This window comes from Quercus robur, chromosome 7 (assembly GCF_932294415.1).
Source record: "Quercus robur chromosome 7, dhQueRobu3.1, whole genome shotgun sequence".
NCBI classification, from domain to species: Eukaryota; Viridiplantae; Streptophyta; class Magnoliopsida; order Fagales; family Fagaceae; genus Quercus; species Quercus robur.
The window spans coordinates 1153056-1174858 of NC_065540.1; the positions used below are offsets into that span (position 1 = coordinate 1153056).

At 33.9% G+C, this 21803-nt stretch overlaps 3 protein-coding genes across 5 annotated transcripts; 2 read left to right on the top strand and 1 right to left on the bottom strand.

The window, feature by feature from the left end:
• The first annotated feature begins 253 nt into the window (after nucleotides 1-253).
• On the top strand, nucleotides 254-2758 carry LOC126691629 (uncharacterized). The gene is made up of 5 exons (XM_050386672.1): nucleotides 254-881; nucleotides 1317-1482; nucleotides 1602-1813; nucleotides 1936-2112; nucleotides 2504-2758. The coding sequence occupies exons 1-5, from the start codon at nucleotides 714-716 to the stop codon at nucleotides 2588-2590; spliced, it is 810 nt and encodes a 269-aa protein (XP_050242629.1). The 5' UTR covers nucleotides 254-713; the 3' UTR covers nucleotides 2591-2758.
• Nucleotides 2759-6690: 3932 nt separating this feature from the next.
• Nucleotides 6691-9478, bottom strand: LOC126691630 (organelle RRM domain-containing protein 2, mitochondrial-like). Its single transcript, XM_050386673.1, has 4 exons — nucleotides 9194-9478; nucleotides 8468-8536; nucleotides 7723-7829; nucleotides 6691-7070 (listed from the first exon to the last, which is right to left on the bottom strand). The coding sequence occupies exons 1-4, from the start codon at nucleotides 9351-9353 to the stop codon at nucleotides 6975-6977; spliced, it is 432 nt and encodes a 143-aa protein (XP_050242630.1). The 5' UTR covers nucleotides 9354-9478; the 3' UTR covers nucleotides 6691-6974.
• Nucleotides 9479-13329: 3851 nt separating this feature from the next.
• LOC126691631 (kinetochore-associated protein KNL-2 homolog) lies at nucleotides 13330-21420 on the top strand. Of its 3 annotated transcripts, none has more exons than XM_050386676.1 (11): nucleotides 13337-13607; nucleotides 13728-13813; nucleotides 14130-14274; nucleotides 15214-15325; nucleotides 15506-15580; nucleotides 15753-16198; nucleotides 18107-18189; nucleotides 18664-18718; nucleotides 19012-19044; nucleotides 20310-20406; nucleotides 21074-21420. In XM_050386676.1, the coding sequence occupies exons 1-10, from the start codon at nucleotides 13542-13544 to the stop codon at nucleotides 20352-20354; spliced, it is 1146 nt and encodes a 381-aa protein (XP_050242633.1). In that variant the 5' UTR covers nucleotides 13337-13541; the 3' UTR covers nucleotides 20355-20406; nucleotides 21074-21420. The 3 variants fall into 3 exon arrangements, with proteins under 3 accessions (XP_050242631.1, XP_050242633.1, XP_050242632.1); XM_050386675.1 differs by having other exon boundaries at nucleotides 13339-13607; nucleotides 21077-21312; XM_050386674.1 differs by lacking the exon at nucleotides 20310-20406 and having other exon boundaries at nucleotides 13330-13607; nucleotides 21077-21420.
• Nucleotides 21421-21803: the final 383 nt, after the last annotated feature.

A 21803-nucleotide genomic window follows, 5' to 3' on the forward strand; every position in this document is an offset into this window, starting at 1 on the left:
TTTTATTTGATAACAAGAGCCATTAAAAACGGATACAATAAGTCTTTCTAAAAAAAAAAAAAAAGTCTCAACACGGATTTTTAGGGCAAGATGACATTAGTCACATTACTGCAGTCATTACGTAGGTCCCACATTTCCCAGTCCAACGGTCCCACCCTCTTCATTTCTCAAACACTAGTGTGAGACACACCGAATCCAAATCATAAAACTTCAAAAAACAAAATAAAAGCTTGCAAGACCAACCAGCCCCTCTCTCTCTGTCTCTGTCTCTCTGTCTTTCTTTTAGCAATTTGCAAATACAATATGAAGTAGAATAGTACTTTTCTTGCATCTACAGTAAACTGTAAACGTGAAAGGTTTAAAATCCTCAGATTCCCGAAAATCCCTATCAAAAGCAAACCCCACCACCATTTCTCAATCTCATCTTTCTCACGTCTTCTCCATCAAAAACAAAACCCTTTTGGTAATTCTATAAACCCAAAAAACCACACACCAAAACTAATATCTACCTTAAACAAAAACAAAAACAAAAACAAAAAAAAAAAAAAAAACAAAAAAAAAAACACGTAAAAAATTGTATAACATAAGACCAGAAAGTTCGAGGTTTTAGGTTCAGATCTTGTTTGATTTTTTTTTTTCTTTTGGGTTTGTAAAATTTAAGGTAAATAACTGAAGGGTTTTTATTCGGAGAAGACTTAAGGGTTTAGGTGGCGATGTCTGCCGGGGTTTGCGGGAAACGGGTCGGGTTCGAAGAAATTTTCGGACCTTCATCTCCGACGTCGTGCTCTTCTGCTAAGAGACCCAGGTCGTCCAGTTTCGGATCCGGATCCGATGACTCTGTATCTGTTTTGCTCCAAATGTTCCCCGACTTGGATCCACAGGTGCGTTTCAAATTTTTCAATGACTTAGTTGATACTAATTTATTTCATATTACTATGTCATTTCTTTTCCTACAATCAAATTCCCAGCTAGAATTTTGTAAATAAATAAATGAGCGTTGAAAAGTTTTTTTTTTTTTTAAATGGGTCGTATTTTTTATTATTTTTAATCCATTCAAGTATGCGGATTTCTTGACAATGTAAATTTTTTTGTGTGTTTATAATTATGGGTTTATAATGTTTGGTGTGTACTTAACTATGTTTAGTTAGCAATTGTTAGTTATGTTGGTACCAGTTTATCCATTTCATGTATTTCTAGATTCTAATTATCCACAAGAAAGAAAGAAACTCTGATGTTACAAGAGATAAACATTGCTTTGTTTGTAAAATGTCTTTAACGTTCAGAATTATTGGTCTGATTATTTTTGTTTTTGTTAGTTGGTGGAAAGAATTTGTAGGAATCACAATAATAAGATTGAAGATGCTGTTGTGAGTCTACGAGCAATTTGTTTTGCTGATGTTAATGCAAGAAATAGATCACAAAGCTCTGATTGCACAAATATCACAAATTGTGGTGATGTTCCTAGTCAAAGCTCCGCGACATGTAAGTTGCTGGTTATGCTTCTCTTAATTAGTTATTCTAGTTATAAGATGTTTAATGTCCGGAATGTATCTGCGTTGGGCTTAGACTGTTTTTCTTTCTTTTGGATTTGTATTAACCAGGCAGTCAAATGCCGGAGCAGAGAGTTGAAGATGTAAAGGACATGAGAACAACTGTTGACTATGGAAATACAATGGATGGGTCTAAGTGGGTCGATTTGTTTGTGCATGAAATGATGAATGCGACAGACATTGATGATGCTAGGGGACGTGCTACAAGGATTCTGGAGGCTTTTGAACAAAGTATAACTGCCCCATCAAGGGCATCAGAGGAGGTAATCAAGAACTTTTCTTATTCATTCTTGTCTTAGCGGGAATGCCAAATTAGAATGCCACCCAACCCCCTGATGTTTAATATACATATGTTTACATCCTTGCTATTCTCTCTATGGAGCAGCTGGAGCATGCATCTCTAAAGGAGCATCTGCAGAGCTTGTTAAATGATAACCAGATTTTAAAGAGAGCGGTTGCCATCCAGCATGAACGCAATTTGGAGCAAGAAGAGAGGATAAAGGGGGTTGAACAGCTAAAACATCTGTTAAGCCAATATCAAGAACAAATTCGAAGTTTAGAGGTAACCTTTGGACTTGTTCTTCTTTCTGCAACATTTTGGTTAGTTCATCTTGAGCATTAATCATATAGAATTAAGTATGAAGATCTTTGACTTCTAGGCAGGCAATCAACCTACATTTTGTTTTTGGTATCCTCCTTACACGTGTAATTTCAAAGCAGTATTCTACTTCTATTCCTTTTAGTTTAAATAACTTTCTAGCATGTAATTCTGTTTGCTTGGGTCACGACTATGGAAATATAATCAGAAGGTTCCAAAACTGGACCAATTTGGCTTAGTATCACTGTCAAGTCTTGTTTCATGATTGACGACTGTGAGATTTTGGTACAAATAGGGTGTTGGAAGGTCTTTATCATCTGTTTTGGCTTGACTGTAATTTCTTGTTTTGATACAGCTCACAAACTACAGCTTGAAGCTCCATCTGCAGAGGGCACAAGAAAGTAGCTCAATTCCTGGGCGATTTCATCCTGACCTATATTAAGGTTCTTTGGTGTTCCATCACTTAATGTAATGTTTCCTAATACGTGATTTAGATTATCTATTTATATCACACAGGGGTAATGACGATTGTTAAGATTTACACAGTATTGTACTGAGTTTAACCATTACCTGAATCCAAGCTAAGTACACTTTGGCAGTTTGTGTGGAAGTTGCAGTATAGCCAATTGTTTCTTATAATGCAAGTGTTTGCCTTTTCGAAAAGGAAAAGTTCTCTTTACAATTTCCATTGCAATTTTTGGTTCATAGTTCATTTCAGTTGTTGCCTGTACTGATAAAACTGTTGTTGTTGTTGGGGGGGCAATGAGCCATAGCTCAAATGGCACTTCTTCTCATGTGTTAGAAGGGTAAAGTCGTTGGTTCAAAAAGAAAACCATGTGAATGCCTTTGCATGCATCTTTATATGAGTCTTGAAGTTGGCCAAAGCCCATCTAGCGCCATTCATTGATGGATTGTGTAATTTCTTTTCTTTAAAATGGATAAGCCATATTTGGTATGAGATTTGGGCCACAACATTTTTCCCCCTAATAGAAAAGACTCTGAGTGGGGTTGTAAATGAATAGTCAAGATTGGCTTGAGAATAAGCTTGTTTATGTTTGTTCACATAGCAAATAAGCCAAATTTGAGTTTGGGTTTAGACTTGATTATTAAACAAACTATACATCAACAATAATGTGTTTATTTATAATATAAATAATCCATTTCATGGTAGATGAAATCACAAGGATGATGAATCTAATTTTTATAAGTTCTTGACTGAAAATTATTTTTTCTAAATTTGATAAGTAGATGAAATTACATAGGAATTCAGCTACTTTCCTGAACTACAAAATCTAATTTTTTTTAAAAAAAATATCTAATTAACTCAAATAATATAACATCAACTTGGGTCAAATGCACTATTCTTCCCTTAATTATGAGGAACCCTATTCACAAAAAAATAAAAAATAAAAACACTTTAATCCCCCCCCCCCCCCCCCAAAATGCAAATCACCTTTTACCATTAGACTTTTTGTTAAATAAATTTTTTTTTTAAACGCCAAATTGGATTTTCCCAGAAGTTTACACACAAACCAAAAAGACTAAACAAATTTAAACTAGCCAAACCAAACAAATATCAAAATTGAAAGAGAGATTGACTTTGTGAAAGTGAAAAAAATGGAAATCTTTTTGACAAAATGGAAAAAATTTTGAGATTGAGGAGACCCACAACCAAGGACCCAAAGATGGTGAATTTGTTCGTAATGACAATGTGGTGGGACGAGGCTAGGGATTTGAATAGTAGAGATGCCACCGTTTTGGGAGCATTGGTTGGCAACAAAGATGAGATTAATGAGATAGTCACTGTCTCTCAGTTCATAGTGCCATGTAACTCAATATAAATGTTTCAAAATGAATGATGTGTTTTTGTTATGTGGTATATTACAGGTAGATTAATTTTTTTTTTTTTTCTAAAGTGGAATTATATTGCCAAAATTTCAAAAAAGTTAAAATATTGCTCAAATTAAAATTTATGACCATAAGTTTTTAGGAATGTAAAATAAGTCTCTTATATATATATATATATATATATATATATATTAATGATCATTTTTACTAAATGTTGTCTTGCATGCTGTATTTGTCCTATATAACTCAATGTAAGTATTTCATTTAAATGAAGTGCTTTTGTCATGCTGTACAATATATTGTACACAAAGGTTATTAGCACGGATTGTTCTAAGTGGAACTCTTCAAATAAATGTTTCAAGAAATCTAAAATATTATTCCAATTAAAATTCAATTTCCAAAAGTTTCGTGGAATTGAAAGCAAATTATTTATTTAATTTAAATTATTTACTATAATTTTTATCGGTTTTTTGCGGTTACCCAAAGACTTTTGTCACGCAACTTTACTGTAATTTTCTCACCATGTATTTTATTGTTTTAATTTTAATTATATTATTTTTATAAATAATAATAATAATAATAATAAATCCATGAATTGAAAGATGTTCTTCTGTTTACGTATAAGTTTTGCTTACGATGTTCTTCTGTTTACGTAAAGTTGAGAAAGGGACCTCAAGCTAACATTTAGCAAGGACTTCTATTTTAAGACGATGAGTATATTTTCGATGCCCATGCTTTAGGATATTCGGTTACCCCCTGACCAAGTACCCTAAAACTAAACTGTGACGTAACGGTTAGTTCCCAATTCACCTTGTTGTTGTTGATCTTCAAAGACTCGAAAGGACAACTGGACAAGTAATCTTGGCAATAACAAAAATGGAAACTGACACTTCCCTTAGCCAAAACTAAGCTCTGCTATGGGATGAGCTCTTTCCTTTACTCTTGCACCCTTTGTAACGATTGCAAAATTGTCTAGTCATTCTTTTGCGAGTTTTTTTTTTTTTTTTTGGGTCAAGAAGAAAGCAAACTTAATGGGTTGCCCATGCTCTAGTCAAGTTTACCACTCACCAAAATCTTTCCTTTTATTTTTATTGTTCTTCTCTCCTTCTTGTCAGAGAGACTTGGTTGAGAGATGTTCTTGTTTATTCTATTTAATGAAATATTTCCATTTTTCCCAAAAAAGGTAAAAGGTGTACAGTGTACAGTGTACACCATGATTATACTAGAATTTATACAGTATTTTATAGTACGAGGAGATGTGAATTTGACACACGAACCTTTCATTTTATGATGATCACTATAAGTTATTTAGACCCCTTAAGAGCATTCTCATCAAAGATGGTATAAATGCTAAATGCTATTTTTAGCACCTGAAATCACAAAAAAACACATTACATGAAGAGTGGTATATGTAAAATTTTTAACAACTTAGCTACAATAGATGGTCAAAGATGACAGCCTACTGTAGCTCAAATCTTATAAAAAATAATAATATTTTATTAACCTTTCCTTTAAAATATCATTTCTCTCTCTCACACTATTTTCTCTCTTTTCTTCTGGAACTTGACTTCTCTCTTTTCTTCTTTGGTTCACTAGACTCTCTCTTCGTTCCTCTCTCATCTCTCTCTCCCTCGTCGTCTCGTTCTAGTTCCGAGATGGGCATTGTCTCATCGTTTTGGTTTCGAGATGGATCTCGTCTTGTTTTGTCTCTCTCTCTCTCTCTCTCTCTCTTTGCCAAATCTTTCATCTTTCCCGATCTGCCACCGTGGGTATGTGATTTGTGAGGTGGTTTTGTGATTTGTGGTGTTTGTGGGTTATGGGTTTGGTGGGTTGTGGTGGAGGTTGTGGATTGTGAAGGTTGTGGGTTGTGGTGAGTTGTGGTGGAGGTTGTGGTTTGTTTTGTGGGTTTTGTGGGTGTGGGTGTGGGTTGATCAGGTCTAGGTCGTAGAATCGGGTTTGGGATGTGGTTGCGGTGGATCTGGTTGGTGGTTGGTGGCGGTGATGGTAGGTGGATGTGGTGGTTGTGGTATGGGTGGGTGGATGTAGTGGCCGGCGTTTTGAGAATAGTTGGGTTGAGAGAGAGAGAGAGAGAGAGAGAGAGTAAAAAATAATAAAGAAAGAATATTTAAATGAAGTGTTAAAAAAAATAGAAGTTTTGATGTAAAGAATATTGTAAAGTGATGTGTTATATGTTATAAAGTTGATTTTTTAGATGCTAAATGCTAAAATTTTTAAGATGTTTGATGGGAATACTCTAATACATTTTACTTCCACCCAAGTTGGCATATCAAGCCTCTTGTACAAGACATCCGCTGCATGGCTCGTGCCCTTCCTGCATGCACTTTTAGTTGGGTGCGTTGCTTTACGAAATGTCAAGCTCATGTATTAGGCCAATGGGCATGTATTTCCTCTTTTGAAGGTTTTATGCACCCTCAGGCCCCACGCTAGTCCATTCAAAAAGGCTCTAAGGAGTGACTGCCTTTTATCGTCTTTATAATGTTTTTTTCCTACCCTCTTCTCCTTCTTCTTTTTAATGATAAGACAGATAAGATAAAATTTGAACCTATGACGTCCCCTTCATGGTGATTGCTCTTTATTATTACTAAGATACTAGTTGATTTTTGGTATAGACAGAGTTTGAATCTTAAATCTCTTATTTGACAATAAGAGACTTTACCAATTGGTCTTAAAAGATAGAAAAAGAAGTAGGTTTAAAATATAATTTTCCCAAGTATTTTTTACAAAGTTAAAGATTGTATAGTAATCCATACATATGAGTGTGTAATGACTAATGACATGGTATGCATAGAAATATAAAAAATCTTAATGGCGGGTCATCAACCACTCCGCCAATGGAAGCACTTGTTTACACTTTTCCACCCACAAATGTCCTAAGCCAAAACCAGATATCATAAACAGCAAATTCACCTTTCAAATGCTGGTATACCTCCCGATCTAATAACTGGTTTAATTGACTATCAGCCAATATGTGTGTTTGTTTCTGGATATGCTGACTGTCCTGGAGGAGTTCTTGGTCTAGCGTATTCAGCAAAAATTACCCATCCATCGAGAAACTGCAACACCGCAAAATGATAAGCATTGAGTAAGCTATTTCGTAACGATTAAGAAATTGAGTAAAACTGCAGCAACAAACCAAAGGCCAAACACGTAGTTTGGTCCTCTACTGTTTGGCAAAATCACATGGTTTAGTGCAAGGGACCACATGCATATTGGGGTTTTGCCAAAGTCGTCCAACAAATTCCATACAAAGCTTATTAGTGACTCAAATCTGTGATGTCATCAGGACTCCTAAAGGAAAACTCCAAATCTCATTTAATTGTTATTTTTAATACAGTTATAAGAAGAAAAAAAATGAAGTTAAAACCTAGGCTTTAATAACTTTAAAGTCCGCTGATATTTAGCATTGACAATCCTAGGAGAATTTTTATTTTTATTTTTTTTTAATCCTTCCAACTTCAAAACTACTAATTTTTTTTTATAATTGAATAGTTATAATAGGGGAGAGGGGATTTGAATCCTATATGTCTCTATTGAAAATACCAAGAGGTGCCAGTTGAGCTGTGAGGGCCTTGGCAATGGTCAAATAAACAAACAATGGTCAGTACATAAATGGTTTCACCATTCCATTCAAAATGGTTCACACTATGGTAACATTTTATCTTTTTGCAGTGTGTGAAATTGACAGAAATTTCAAGGTAGACAGACCTGTGCATCCATCCCTTTCATTCCTTTCTCTGCATCTTCTAAGGTGGCATAATTCACAAACCCAAATCCCTTTGAGTATCCTGAAGCACGGTCTGTCACCACCCTTGCTGAAACATAGGCCCAAAAAAAGAAAGGTTATCAATGGCATAGCCAAATATTCTCCACAAAGGGCCAAGATCAAATATCACAAGGGCTATGATCTAACCCAACACAAGATTTAAAACACAAGATAAGAATGTAACAGAATTCTTCTTTTTTCCCCAAACACAAAAATCTTTGGGGTCTTGATGAACACACCCTCAACAACATTTTTGTAGGGGAAGGAAGTGCTATTTGAGCTAAAGCTCATCAGCTAAGTTATCTTTTGTTAAATCATAACACATGATGAGACTCAATTAACTAGGCCATTGGTCCATTTGCTTGAAAGCCCTTCTTGTAATTACATACTTGGAAATTTACATGCTACATATGAGAAAATATTTGAGAGACAAAAAAAAAAAATCAAAACACATGCCGAAATCATGAATGCACAAAATGAAAGTGAAACTGTGAAAGATTCTTCAATGTGACAAATTTCAGATCACGATATAAACTGAGCATCAAAGGGTTCCATGAACACCAAAATATCTTCACATTGCTAAAATCTTTAAAGCATGTTCTACAAAGTTGCACACATTTGTGTGTGTAGAGAGAAAGAGAGAAAGAGGGAATGAAAGGTAACACCATTTAAGAAATATAATATTACCATGAACAACTTCACCAAATTTAGAAAATGCTTCTTGAAGTTTCTCTGACGTTGTTCTCTTGTTAAGCCCTGCAAGCAAAAGTGTTCATAGATTCCAAAAGACCATACACATGCATATAACATTAAAGCAACTCCAGCACCGCAAGGAAATCTCCTGCTAACACTAGTAGCTACCAGGACACCAACAAAAATTGGCGGAACCCCGAAGATTACAAATTGGTGGACTCCGACTTGAGTAACAATAATTGAATTAGAATAAGACAATAAGGAGAAATGTATGTCAGTTTTAACTTAAAGAGAATAGACATCAAGCAGGGAACCTCTTTTCGAAACTGCCAATTACTTAACTGACCAACCTGCTGGAGAGCATAATTACAGGGACAATATTTCTTGGTTCACTTATTTTGCCCAATTTCTGTATGAGAGTTTCATAGTGAAGGTTGGGAAGCTCTTGTTTTGGTGAAAAAATTATTATTTCTTTGCACCTAGATTTTCCTCACTAAGAAAATTAACCGTCTTTAATAATTTAAAAATTCCAAAAACCATTCTAAATCAAAATATTGACCCTCATGAAGAAGAAAACCCCAGAAATATAAACCATAAAGAAATGAACTTGGCATGCTAAAAATCTCTCAAGTATAGAGATAAAAATAAAAAATAATTCATGGGTGTTAATCAAATGGCGATAATTGAGTGTGATTGTAATTTAGATGGAGCAAGTATTACCAGAGACAAAAAGGGTCGTTGAGGGAGGCGAGGCTGAGGCTGAGGCTGAGGCTGAAGCAGAAGCAGAGGCAGAGGCAGAAGCAATGGCTGCAGAGGAGGATTGTGAAGTAAATATTGAAGTAGATAGAAAGCGTTTCACGAGTCCGGGTCTCAGCGACATTTCTAGTCGGCTTTCTGTATCAGATTGTAGAGCAATTGAGCAAAGAAAGCAGCTGTGTGGTGTAGTGTGATGGGAAAGGAAAAGAGTAAGAACCAAAACCCTAAACCCTCTCTCTTCTATTTTCACTTTTATATATTATTTATATTTAATGGCTAAATATTCTTCCACTCTTTTATCTTCACTGTTTCACATGTTCGCAACTTCGCATTTTAAAAATGTCCACGATTTAAATAAATGTGAAAAAAGAGATTTTTTTTTTTTTTTGGAAATGTGAAATAATGAATGCATAGAATTAAATCACTTAGGTTGGGTTTGGTCCAATTCAAAATACAGATTTTTAGTGAAAATTTATTAATAAATGTGTGCTAAAATATATTTGTATCTTGAAAATTTTTGAAAATTTTTGAAAAAGTTAGAAAATGCGAGAAAAGAGTAAGATTTTAAAAAATTTATATATATATATATCTAAAAGTTGAAGTGTGAAATTTATTATTGCTACGTTTTTGTTGAGATACATCATCAATCACATCATCCACTTACTTCCATCTCTCTCTCTCTCCTTTTATTAATTTTCTTAGCTTATTGTTACACACTCTCAAACCTTTTCCCTTCCCTTTTACCATTTCATCTTCCCACTATTAACTACCATAATATCTTTTTTCCTCTATCCTTCTTCCTTTATTTTTTACTCTTCTTATTCTCATCTTCTTATTATAAATTTCCAATTCTCTCTCACCTTCTGGGCATGGTTTTATCACACACAAAATGTTATTTCTCTCTCTTTCTCTAAATTTTTTTTTTTTCATTTTTTGGTGGTCTTGATTTCCTATTACATGACTCCTATGGATTTGTTGCTAGAGAAATCATAGTCCACTCCCAATCCTTTGTGATCATGGTTCAGTGTATCAAAAGTTTTTTTTTTTTTTTTTTTCATATTTATCATTAATATTTGTTTGTAGCTCATTTGCATCAAGCCACATCATAGAATTCATGTTTGTGATTTCAGCCAATCTGATGTAGATATGGGAGTAAGGAATAAATATACCATTAATGCTTGGGAAGCCTAAGTATACCATTGTTAATTGTCAATTACAATTGTTGTTTATGTTATCATTGTTATGTGTTGAATTGAAGTAATGAACCTATACACTTGGCCTAAATTGAACATGACCATGCCAAATTTTTAGATGCATATCCTTTAGAGTTATCAAATTGTTATGCCTAGACCATATGAGTTTCTAATTTTTTTTTCTTTGGTTGAGATTATGAGTTCCTTTCCAAAGTATTATTGATAATTGTGAATTGAAAAGTTTCAAAATTATTTTCCTTCTTTTTTATATATATATATATATATATATATTAAAATTTTTTACATCCTATAATGTGGTTGATGTGGTATGGCTAGCCTCATATTACACTATAAAGAAATGCAAGTGTATTTTTAGTTAATGAATAATTCACGTTCTATTGTAGGTTATTGAATAATCAGTCTCATATTATCAACGTAAGCTATTTTCAAAGCTTACTTTAAGTTGATGAATTTTTATGTTTTTTAAAACTTCACTTTAGATTGATGTGATTTAGTTTTGTATTTTTACGATGGTATTTTTTTCTTTGATTTAATAGATATCATCTTATTACATTATAAAGATAGTATATAAGAATATATCATTATTATATTATATAGCATGATTTGAATAATTTGATGTTTATTCCTATATCTTATATTTTTACTCTTTTTGTTCCTATCTTATTTTTTTATAAATTTCTCTCTCTCTCTCTCTCTTTCTCTCTCTCAATTTTTTATTCTTTTTTGCAACTCTACTTTAGGTTGACGAATCATTGTATTTTTTAAAACTTTATTTTAGGAATACGTTTTACTGTTATATTTTTGAGTTTTCTATATTATAAGTAATCTCTCTTTCTCTCTCTCTCTCTCTCTCTCTCTCTCTTATTGTATGGTCACAATTTGCAGTCCAAGCCCAAAACTTATGGAGTCTTGGTCCAATGAGCCCAATATAATAAATTTGTAAAGAATGGGTCAAAGAACTAGGTTCTAATGAGTTTGACAACATCTAGTATTGAATTATATGACGACCAAACACAAATAAAGGATGCTGATATTAATGGACTTTCAGTCCGAGGAGGTCAAACCTGTATATAATGATCATTCTTGGATATCAGAATGATTTAGATTGCTATAATATTTTCTCTTTCTATTTTTCGATCTTCTTTCTCATGGAGGGTCTCTCATATTATATAGCTCTTTTTGGGTCATCTTGATCCTACACTTGTTGATCATCTGAGTTCCTACTTGAGTGTCCGTCCCATCAGACACCCCTTTTAGCCTTGTGTGAGTTGTGGTAGCCAAGACAGCACTGTTTATAAGTTTTCTCCACATAAATGCGGTCAGAAAAGTAGTTGCAATGCATTTAATGCGGTGGTAGTAGTTTTTCCTTAAATATTTTTGAGTTTCCTTCTTTCTCGTATGTTCATGAGGCACATTCCTATCGTTGGAGCATTTTGGAGGGTCACTCTAATTGCTAGAGTACACACTTGGGCTACATTTGTCGTATCCAAGGAGGGATTCTTCCTTGGATCATCTTCCATTCATTTCTTACTTATGAGACTTTAGTTGAGAGTCCCTAACAACTATTTGCTGCTCCTCGGACTTGTCAATGTCCCGGATACAATCCAAAGCCCAATATATGATCTTGAGCCCTTACCCCTACACTTATAGTTTTGGTTTAATTTTTGTTTGAGTTACTTGTTATTTTGTAAATGGGAATTTGAATTTATATATTAAAAAAAAAAAAGACTTGACTATGCATTTAAATGTGTCTATCAATTATTTGAGTAACATTAAATCCAATTTTGTTATGATTTTTTATTATCATAATAATCTTCTTTAAGAGAAAGAGGAATTTGAATGATTTATTTAAAACTTAAAAAGTTTAATTGCAAAAAAAAATAATAATAAAATAAAATTTCAAATAATATGGACCACCTTATAAAGGAATAATATCAATCAAACGCAACCCAAAATAATATAATAATATATTGGTAGAGTTAGAAAGATGAAATGATTTTAGAAATTGTTTAATTTTTAGGGAGAACAAGATTATCTTCAACCAAATTTAGAAAACAAATTATATTTTATACTACAATTATAAAATAATTATCTATTCCCACGTATCGCGTAGGTCTGCGACTAGTTGTATATAAAAGCTAAAAGGTAAAAGTTGAATTTATAAGCTGATACAAAGCAAACACTTAGTTGGATTTGACTCCTCTTCTTCTCCGTACTAGAAGATTATAGTAATATTACATACACAAAAAATTTGACAATATTATTCATATCAATTGAGTTAGCAAGTATCTCTCAAAAAGAAAAAGAAAAAAAAGTTTGCAAGTTTTTATAGGTTTTTGTCTTGGCTCACTACTAACAACCTGACATCATTTGTTTTTTACCTACCATTTACAATATACCACATCATCAAATATTTTTTTTTATCAATCTTAGAAGATTAAGATCTCTAATTAAAAAAAAAAAAAGAAAAAAGAAAAAAAGAGCTTGTTTGAGTTATGTAACATGGAAACTACCTGAGCCATATGGTCACTTGATTAAAGAAACATTTGTCTTAAATTATGTAAATAAATTATCAAAAATAATTGAGTTTACTTTATAGAAAGGGGGAATGTACTGACTAGGTTGACTTGATGGTCTCATATGATAGATTTTTTTTTTTTTAATTTTTTAAATTAACAAAAAAGAGCCTCACTTGTGTGATTATTGATCTTATTTACTTAAACCCGTTATTGATGGCAGGGGCACCCTTGGGCACATTAAGTCTATCCGCATTGTGACACAGCATTTTCACGAAATCCACGACTCAAACTCGACAACTCCTAAATTTGCAGATGTGACTAAATCTAAAACTCCTACCAATATGCCACGCCCTACGAGATAGATCTTGCTCTAACGTTACACAATCCTTTTAAGTTTATGAATAAAAATCTTAATTTTTTTTCCCACCAAATATATAGTACTAGGATTTTGATGAAGTAGGTATCTCCCTCTTATTACCAAAGACAGTGACACTTCCTATCAAAAAAAACAGTGACACTTGGCGGGCTTCCTTCATTTTTTCATCTTCTCTAGCAGCACGCTGCTTGCGTTCTTCTCTCATGGCTTCCACTGCCGGACTGGACCAAACCGACGACGCTTCAGCATTATCTTACTTCCAGAAAACAGTTAAGTGTTTTCTATTTTCTCACAACAAAAACCCCCCTCATTCTTGGCTACACAACTATTTCTCTACTTTCTAACCAAAAACAAATATGCTTCTTCTTTTTTTCTTTGTTTTTCAAAAGGTATGTTTGCACGATTGGTGGTTAGTTAAGTCCGATAGAGAATTCGAAGGGAAGCGACTAGCCGTTGCAGGCTCTACTGCCAGAGAGTAAGATCTCTCTCTCTCTCTCTCTTTGGTGTTAGGGTTTTGTTTTTGATTTCCAGATTTTCAAGAATCTGTATTTTTTGTTTTGATAATCTCTCTGTCTTGGTTGTAGAAAATAGATAGAAAAAACTATAAATTTTGAATTGATAGAAAATAAATTTTCATGGGTTTTGGGTTAATTTTAGTTATAGTCTTCTACATTGTGCGGGACTGTCAAATATCTGTAAATCTGAGTGGATTTTTATTTGTTTATTTATTTTAATTTTGGTACTTTTAAGGAGTAATTTGCTTTTGTTTTTGTTTTTGTTTTGGGTTTCAGGAAACAGGCAGTGCGACTGTTTTCCTCTGCGCCGATAGTGAAAAGATATGATTTTAGTACTATGGAGACAGCTGATGGAATATGCGTTGTTATTAAAGGGTTCATTAACAAGCCGCGCACTCAAGAGAACGGGTTTCCTTCCATGGTATTGTAATTCTTTTCTTTTTATGTTCTGTGCTTTGTGTGTGTGTGAGGTGGTGGGGGGGGAGGGGTTTATGGTTTGGGGGAAATGACTATCAAGTTGTTGCGGCCTTTAAGTATGTATTTGTTGAATATCATGGCAACTAGCAATGGCAGTTTCTGATGATGTTGGTAGTGGTGGTTGGAATTGTTGGGGAAAAAAAAAAAAAACTAATGAGTTGGTGTGGTTGTCAGCTAGAGGTTTTAAGACCAATGAATACCACACCAAGTGCCTCCTCGTCCCATCGCCCTCTATCCTCTTCCCCACTGTTGCCTCCTATCCTTTATCCTCATCTGCTGCCCCTCTACTCATTTAGATTGGTCTCCAAAAAACCCCCACTGCCTAAGCTTGGTGCTGTTTTGGTCAAGAAAACCGTTAGCGATTAAATCCAGTTTCTTGGCGGTGGCATTGTAAAAGCATCCATTTTTTACCTCATTTGCCCACCAATGACACTAACTAGCTGCATTGATGGTAAAGTGCTGACTGAAACTTGACTTTCTGACATCTATGGTGTGGTGTTGGTTTGATTTCTTGCAATAAAGACCAAGTCGTTGCTGCAAAAAAGCCCCTCCCAAAACAGCTGCACTGACTGATGAACACCCCTATTTTATATTTTAGGGGTGTTAGAAACTGACATGCTCAAGGAATTGAATTTAGCGAAATTGAACTTTCTATTTTTAAATGAACTCTGAGAATACTGTAGCTATGCTTGAGAGCTGATTGAACTGGCATTGACATAAGATCAAGTCATAGCTGTGCTTGTACGTGTAACAAAGCCCAAACTAGGCTTGTTATTGACTGAAGGCATTTCAACCAGTGTAGAGTTGCACATGACATTACATTTGCTAAATTAACATGTTTGCGCCTGTCATAGAGTTTACACTCTACTTTTCACTCTAACAGGTTGGTAGTCATTTTGTGTTGGGCTTTCCTACTGACTGGGAAGAATATGCTACAAAGTTCATGGAAGGAGATTCTACCAATGGTATTCATTCAGGGACTATTTCTGATTCAGGTAAGTTTGCCAGTCATCTAGCAAGTAACATATGCACTACTAGTTTGTTTAGATCATATTTAGTTAGTAAAATATGTGTGATTTTTCTTCTTACATACCCAATAATTCTGTTAAAATCTTGACTGAATTTTCCTTTTGGATCTTTTTTCTCATGTCTTTTTATGTGCTTGGAATATGCAGCCATTGCAGGCACGGAAAAATCTTGTCCAACTTCAGAACAAACTCCGAATAATCACGAGCAGGTCACTCACAGAGGTAAGCTTGATGTGGAAGCTTTGAAAGGTTGTTCTCATAATGTGTCTTGAAACTATCACTGTTGATGCCTCAATTGGTTCTGATTTGCAATGCTTCTGAGGTGCAAACATATTCAGTGAATGGTATATCAATTAATTTTAATAAATATAATGAAAATTGAGAAATCTGACAGGCAGTCTGAAGAATAGCCCAGGATCTGGATGTTCAATGAAGCATAAAAACAAGATGTTGAGTCCCAAAACAAAGACATTTGAAAACCCAGATGGAGCAAAACTGAACAGTTCATCGGGTGTCTCCATTCAACCTGAGGGGATAATGGACATATCAGATAATGTTCCAGACCACTCCGTGGGCCAAATATTGGGAAGTTTGTCAGAGAATGTAAGAGGCAAAGGGAAGGATGAGAAATGCACAGTCAGTGGGTTGAAAAGTGAAAGTATTAAGATGAATTCTGTTCCGGTGGCCTCTGGTAACATGAGCGAAATCTTAAAAAATCATAAGTTTGAATTTGAGGACAATAGTATCCCAAGTTCGTCTACTTATGAAGGAAAAAGTGATGATGCTAAAGAAGGTGCTGACAGGAAGAAAACTAAGAGGAATTTAATCTTTGACCAAAATGTAAGTTTTTTATTTTTATTTATTATTATTATTATAATTTTTTATTCTTATGAAATTGGTATTGTTCCTTGTTAGAACTATTGTTAAATGATTAAATTTACCATTTTCCAACTGCTTAAGCTTTTGGGATAATTGATAATTTAACATGGTATTAGAAAATTTCACGTGTTGGGCTCTACTTATTAAGGTGGAGTTTAGGCTCACTCGTGAGGGGAAGTGTTAGAAATATGGTTAAATGATTACATTCATTGTTTCCTAATAGTTTAAGCTTTTGGGACAATTGGTAATTTAACATTCCTTTTACCTCCGTTAATTTTTTATGCTAAATGACTATAATGAGTGTCTTATAAAGGTGCCTTACTGCCTTACATCAACTAACTGAAATGTTTATCATGAAAGCATGATAAGTTTATTCTCCAACAGATTTTGTGTACTGCTCTTTAGGTGAAGTCGTAATTTATCTTTGCTGCTGTTATAGATGAACACTGTTTTTGCACTCTTTTTTTTTTTTTTTTTTTCATAAATAGATTGCAGACTAATACTAGTTATATAATAACTATCTTTTCTGTATGGTATGCAAATAATTATATGTAATGTAGCATTAATAACTTCCAAATGTTCATTGTAGCTCAAAATTTTATTTGACAGGTTGCATTTCAGGGCTAGAGGAAACACAAATTCTAAAGAAGTATCCTATTAAAAAAAAAAATATTCTAAGGAAGTTGTTGAATGAAATGTCTTGAATACATGAAGCAGCCTGCTTTTAGTTTTTATTATTATAGGCAGTTGGTGTATAAATTACATCTGTTGTCTTGTGCCTAAGGAATTTTTGCATAGGTTTCCATCTTTTTGAGGGGGCTATATTTTGCATCCATCATCCTCACAAGTGATTAATGGGATACTGTTTGATTGTTTATTTTGTTGTGTAATTTATAGTGTTCAGAGTAAAACTTTCATTAGAACATTGATTTATTCCTTAGAGGATTCTTGTTCATAGGAAGTGACTACTGTTTTTTGATGACCATCAACATACCACAGATGATCCCTCTTTTGTCCTAGTTTTGGACTGGCTGAGTATACTGATTATTGTTCAACTTTTTGATAAGAAGGAAGACCTCTTTTTTGTATATGTTGGTCTGATGCTATTTCTTATAACCAAATTGTACAACTTTATGCTATTTCTTTCCTATGAGAAACAAATCGCTTAAGTTATACTATCATTTTCCTCACTTGATGGGGTAGTCAAATACAAACACTACACACCTAGGAATTGTTAACCTTTGTGTTGTAGACTATAATATCCTAGAGATGACCGATGGGATGCTTTCAACGATCCCAGCATAGGTGCTACTTTCTGATCTGCCAGATGGGAAGGCTCCTTTTCCTCCTCTTTATTGAATCAAAGGATCCTAGAGAAAGGAGTTTTTATGTTTGGGCCTGATACTTTCTTTTAGGTATATTTTTATGTCCAATATTATAACTCTGCCTGTATTTGGGCATCTGTGTCCCTGACATGTTTTTGTATGACATGGACACGTTGGGGACTTTGCCATGTTTGTGCTTCTTAGGGTAGAACCCTCGTATCATGTCTTGTTCCTTTTGTTTGCAACTTTGCAAGCATTTGCCAAATTGATTCTATCTTATATTTGTTTATGTGTCCTCCTGGGCATGAGGATAAATTGCTTAGCCCATCAAGGGTGAAAAGCCCCTGTGTTACTTAGTAACTAGTTATGGTAGGTGGGGTCAGTTTTCCATAAGAGTTTGATTAACAATGAGAATTGTTGCACAGTATGCTCTACAATGTGCAACTAATCTGAGTGAAGTTATCCTATGTTATAAAAAAAAAAAAATTATATTTGTTTGTGTATTAATCTCTACTACTAAACAAAATTTTCCATGATTTTTTAGGTAAGTCGTTCTCAGGAACTGAAAAATGAAAAATCTATTGTTTCTCCAGAATCCTTGAGTTATGGACGATCGAGATCAGGCAAGTGTGCCACTTACTTTCCTTCTCTTTCTCTTTCCCTTGGTACCTTTTTTTTAACCAGTAATTAAAGCTTATATAATTGCAATTGACTATAAGTCATTACTTCTGTATTAGCTGTATTTTTTAATGGCTCAAACCATGGGGATTTGACACATGAACTTTTTCCAGTAAATTTTTTATAGCATATGAAATGGGTTTCTGTACCCATGTATCATATCATGTAAAGGAATTTATATGAGGAAATGAAATCATTTATGGATTTTCTTTGAGCCCCCCACCCCCTCTTTGGCGGAACTTCAATATATTGCATTGACTGAAATCTTAGCATGGTGTCAGCCTTGTATTATGACAAACACAGATGACAGAATCACTATTTTTCCCCCCGAAATTAGTTGAATTGCACAGAAATGGTTAAAAATATCATATTTCCAGGTTGTGCTTCTCCTGCTTAATTTTTATTTCCATATGTTGCAGGGAGACTACTTCTACCCACCATGGAATTCTGGCGCAATCAATTGCCAGTTTATGATGCGGTTTGTAAATTTCTTTTGGCTTATACATCATTGCTTAGCCTTGAATTGCACGTGCCTCTGCACATTTAACACACTCATTGGTGGAAATCTGTCAAATTTCTGCTTTGAATTTGTTGACATTATTACAACTGATCAGAACTTCAAACTTAAATTTCAACTCTCTCTCTCTCTCTCTCTCTTTCTAAGTGCTTCCACCATCTCCGAGAAAATCCTCATTTCAAATTGTATGTGTATGCTTGTGTACATGTTATGTGTGTTTCTTCTTTCTTATGTTTTGTTTGTGTGTATTTCAGGATCGTAAAATCACTGGAATTATGACTGAGAAGGTTTGTTGCCCTGTTAACTACCAAACATTCCTTTTCCTTTTTTTTTTTTTTGGGGGGGGGGGGGGGGTGTTGCTGGTTGAGATTGAAAACAATACTTGTTTATATATTTTTGGTGCAAAAAAGATTAACTATTGGTGTTGTTGAGTTCCTGGGCTTTTGATCATGGGTGAATCACCATGAATGCACAATGACTCATTCCCCTTACTATTTTAGTTCAGTAACATGAATCCTGCTATTAAATTCACCTGGTTAAAGAGTAAAACCCATTGATTTGTATGTTCTAGTTAGTGTTGGTAAAAGAGCGAAGCCCCAAAGCTCTAGTGCTTTTTGACACTCAAAAAAAAAAAAAAAAAAAAAAAAAAACTCAAAATTGAATTAAAACTTTAGGATCTTGACATTATTGATATAAATCATTGATTTGTCATATTGTTAGTGTAACTTATCAAAAAAACATATAAGTTTGAGTGTAACTTGTCCTAAAACCCACAACCCCCTAGTTCTCTATTTTTTCTCCTCGAAACAATTACCCACCCAGCTTCTTCTTCTTCTTCTATTTTTTCCCTTTTAAATATCTACTTCATACCAATTACCATACTGCTATGTCTTCATATTCTTAGCTCATTCTTGAAAAAAAAAGTATGATATAATATATTTGTGGTAATCGTTTAGTTACTTTAGTAGTTGATGTTGAACATAGAAGACTAAATCTTAAAGACTTATAGTCCATAAGTGATTGAATTATTAACTAGTATTAGTAATTAGTCATAGGGCATTATGGCTATTGGAGATTTAAGAAAGGGTATTATTACATGGAAGTACTCATATGTAGCTGATCCAAAAAATTAAAATGACTTGACTTACAATTTGTATTAAAATTGCAAAAGTAGGGCTTATATAAATGTTATTTGAATTATATAAAATGTTTTATATTGATTTATATGATAATTTGATTCTTGTATTTCTTGTTGATAATTATTTTTATATTTATTATTATTATTTTTAAATGTGTGCTTCATTTTCAATCAGGCGTGCGCTTGTGCTTAGGCTCCAAGAGGCTTTTGCGCTTAAGTGCGCCTCACACTTTTACCAACACTGGTTTTAGTTTTGTCTTAATGAATTATTAACATGTACATTTAGTAGTCCTCTACTTATCCAAAAAATGTAGTATTCTTCTACCCTCTTAATAAGTTCATAGTTGCCAGATGCCATTTTTTGTTTAAGCTGTATACACCTGCAGCTGATGGTTTGTTTCACTATGTTGGTAGGATGTTAGATCTGTGCCTCAGAAAGGGAAAAGGAAGTGTGGTTGACTTTAAGGGGCAGCTTTAGCGCTTGCTGTTGAATTTAATGGGACTTAAAAAGGTAGATATTACAAATTTGATTTTTAGTATTATAAATAATTACAACTATATTCTGTCTGGGAATATAAAAATGCAAATGGTCAACTATTGAAATTTGTGGTCTCTTTGGAAATCAGAGGATAGACTCAAGGTTTTATCTGTCTGACCTGCACAATGGAGACCTACAGAACATGCAGTAAATTCCTAGAACTTTTGGTGTGCATCAGGTTAAAAAAAGGGAAAAATCTTCAACTGATGAGAACATGTCTCTGAAATATGTTTCTGTGACATGTTAGGATGTCTTCTGAGAGAACTTTACCTAGTTTAGGCATATAGTATTAAATGTACATATAGGAATGATATTTATAATCATTATCATTATCATCATATAAATTGAGATTAACATTAATTTTTTTTCCCTGTTATAGAATACAGGAACAGGTTAGCATAACTCAATGAGATCTAGCTCAAATAGCTCTTTTGCTTCCCACAAGAATAGTTGGGAGGGTGATTGTGAGTTTAAAACTCATTGGGTTGTGTGTAGCTTACCAATGATTGTAATAATAAGTTAGCGGAAGTCATGCCATTTTTAGAAAATTGTTTGTACTGTGTTAGCTGAAAAGAAAAGGAATAGTGCTGTTTATTTCAGTTACTTGATTATCTTCATTCTAAAATAGTTTGATACTTAGCAGGTTTTGAAAATCACATCTGATGGAGCGAGATGTATAGGAGTGAGATTCAAGCCATGGGACTTCCTTGGGTTTATTTTGCATTTTTTAAATGCTAACCCTTACTTGTTTTGTCATGTGATAGGGATTTGAAACCGGAACTAGGAATTGTAATTTAACCAAAGCACCTATTACATGTTAACCCGTAATTGTGAATTTATCTCCTAGCTGTCATATGTATAATAGTTCTATTTTGCCAATCTGAGGTTGCTGCTTTGAGTATGATACATGTAATGGATATTGCGCACAAGAAAAGTTAATTCTGAACTACATGTGTTGAATTGGAACATGAAAAGCTGGTTCTATCAGTTGAGTTGTCTATGCATTAAGCCTTTTTTATTGAATCCGAATCAACTTGGCTCTTGTTATTTTCCGACATCTTTCATAGAAATGCCTGGCTTTTTGGTGTTTCTAATTGTATTCGTATCTTCTACTCTCCTCACAATGGAGAAGTGACTTGAAACATTCCCTTAATGCAAATAGAATTATTGCCATTCTTACTCTGCCTTGTGAATGGCGCCCGCAAATGGATTTCAATGACTCGCCTTGCTATTTTTTTTCAGCTCAGCGCCTTGAGTTGTCATTGTTTTGGATCATAATTTTCAAACAATGTTTTCTATTTTACTGATTCATGAAGGAGAAACTGCACAATTTTCAGTCTTCTGTATGGGATGCACCTTTTAAGCCTATC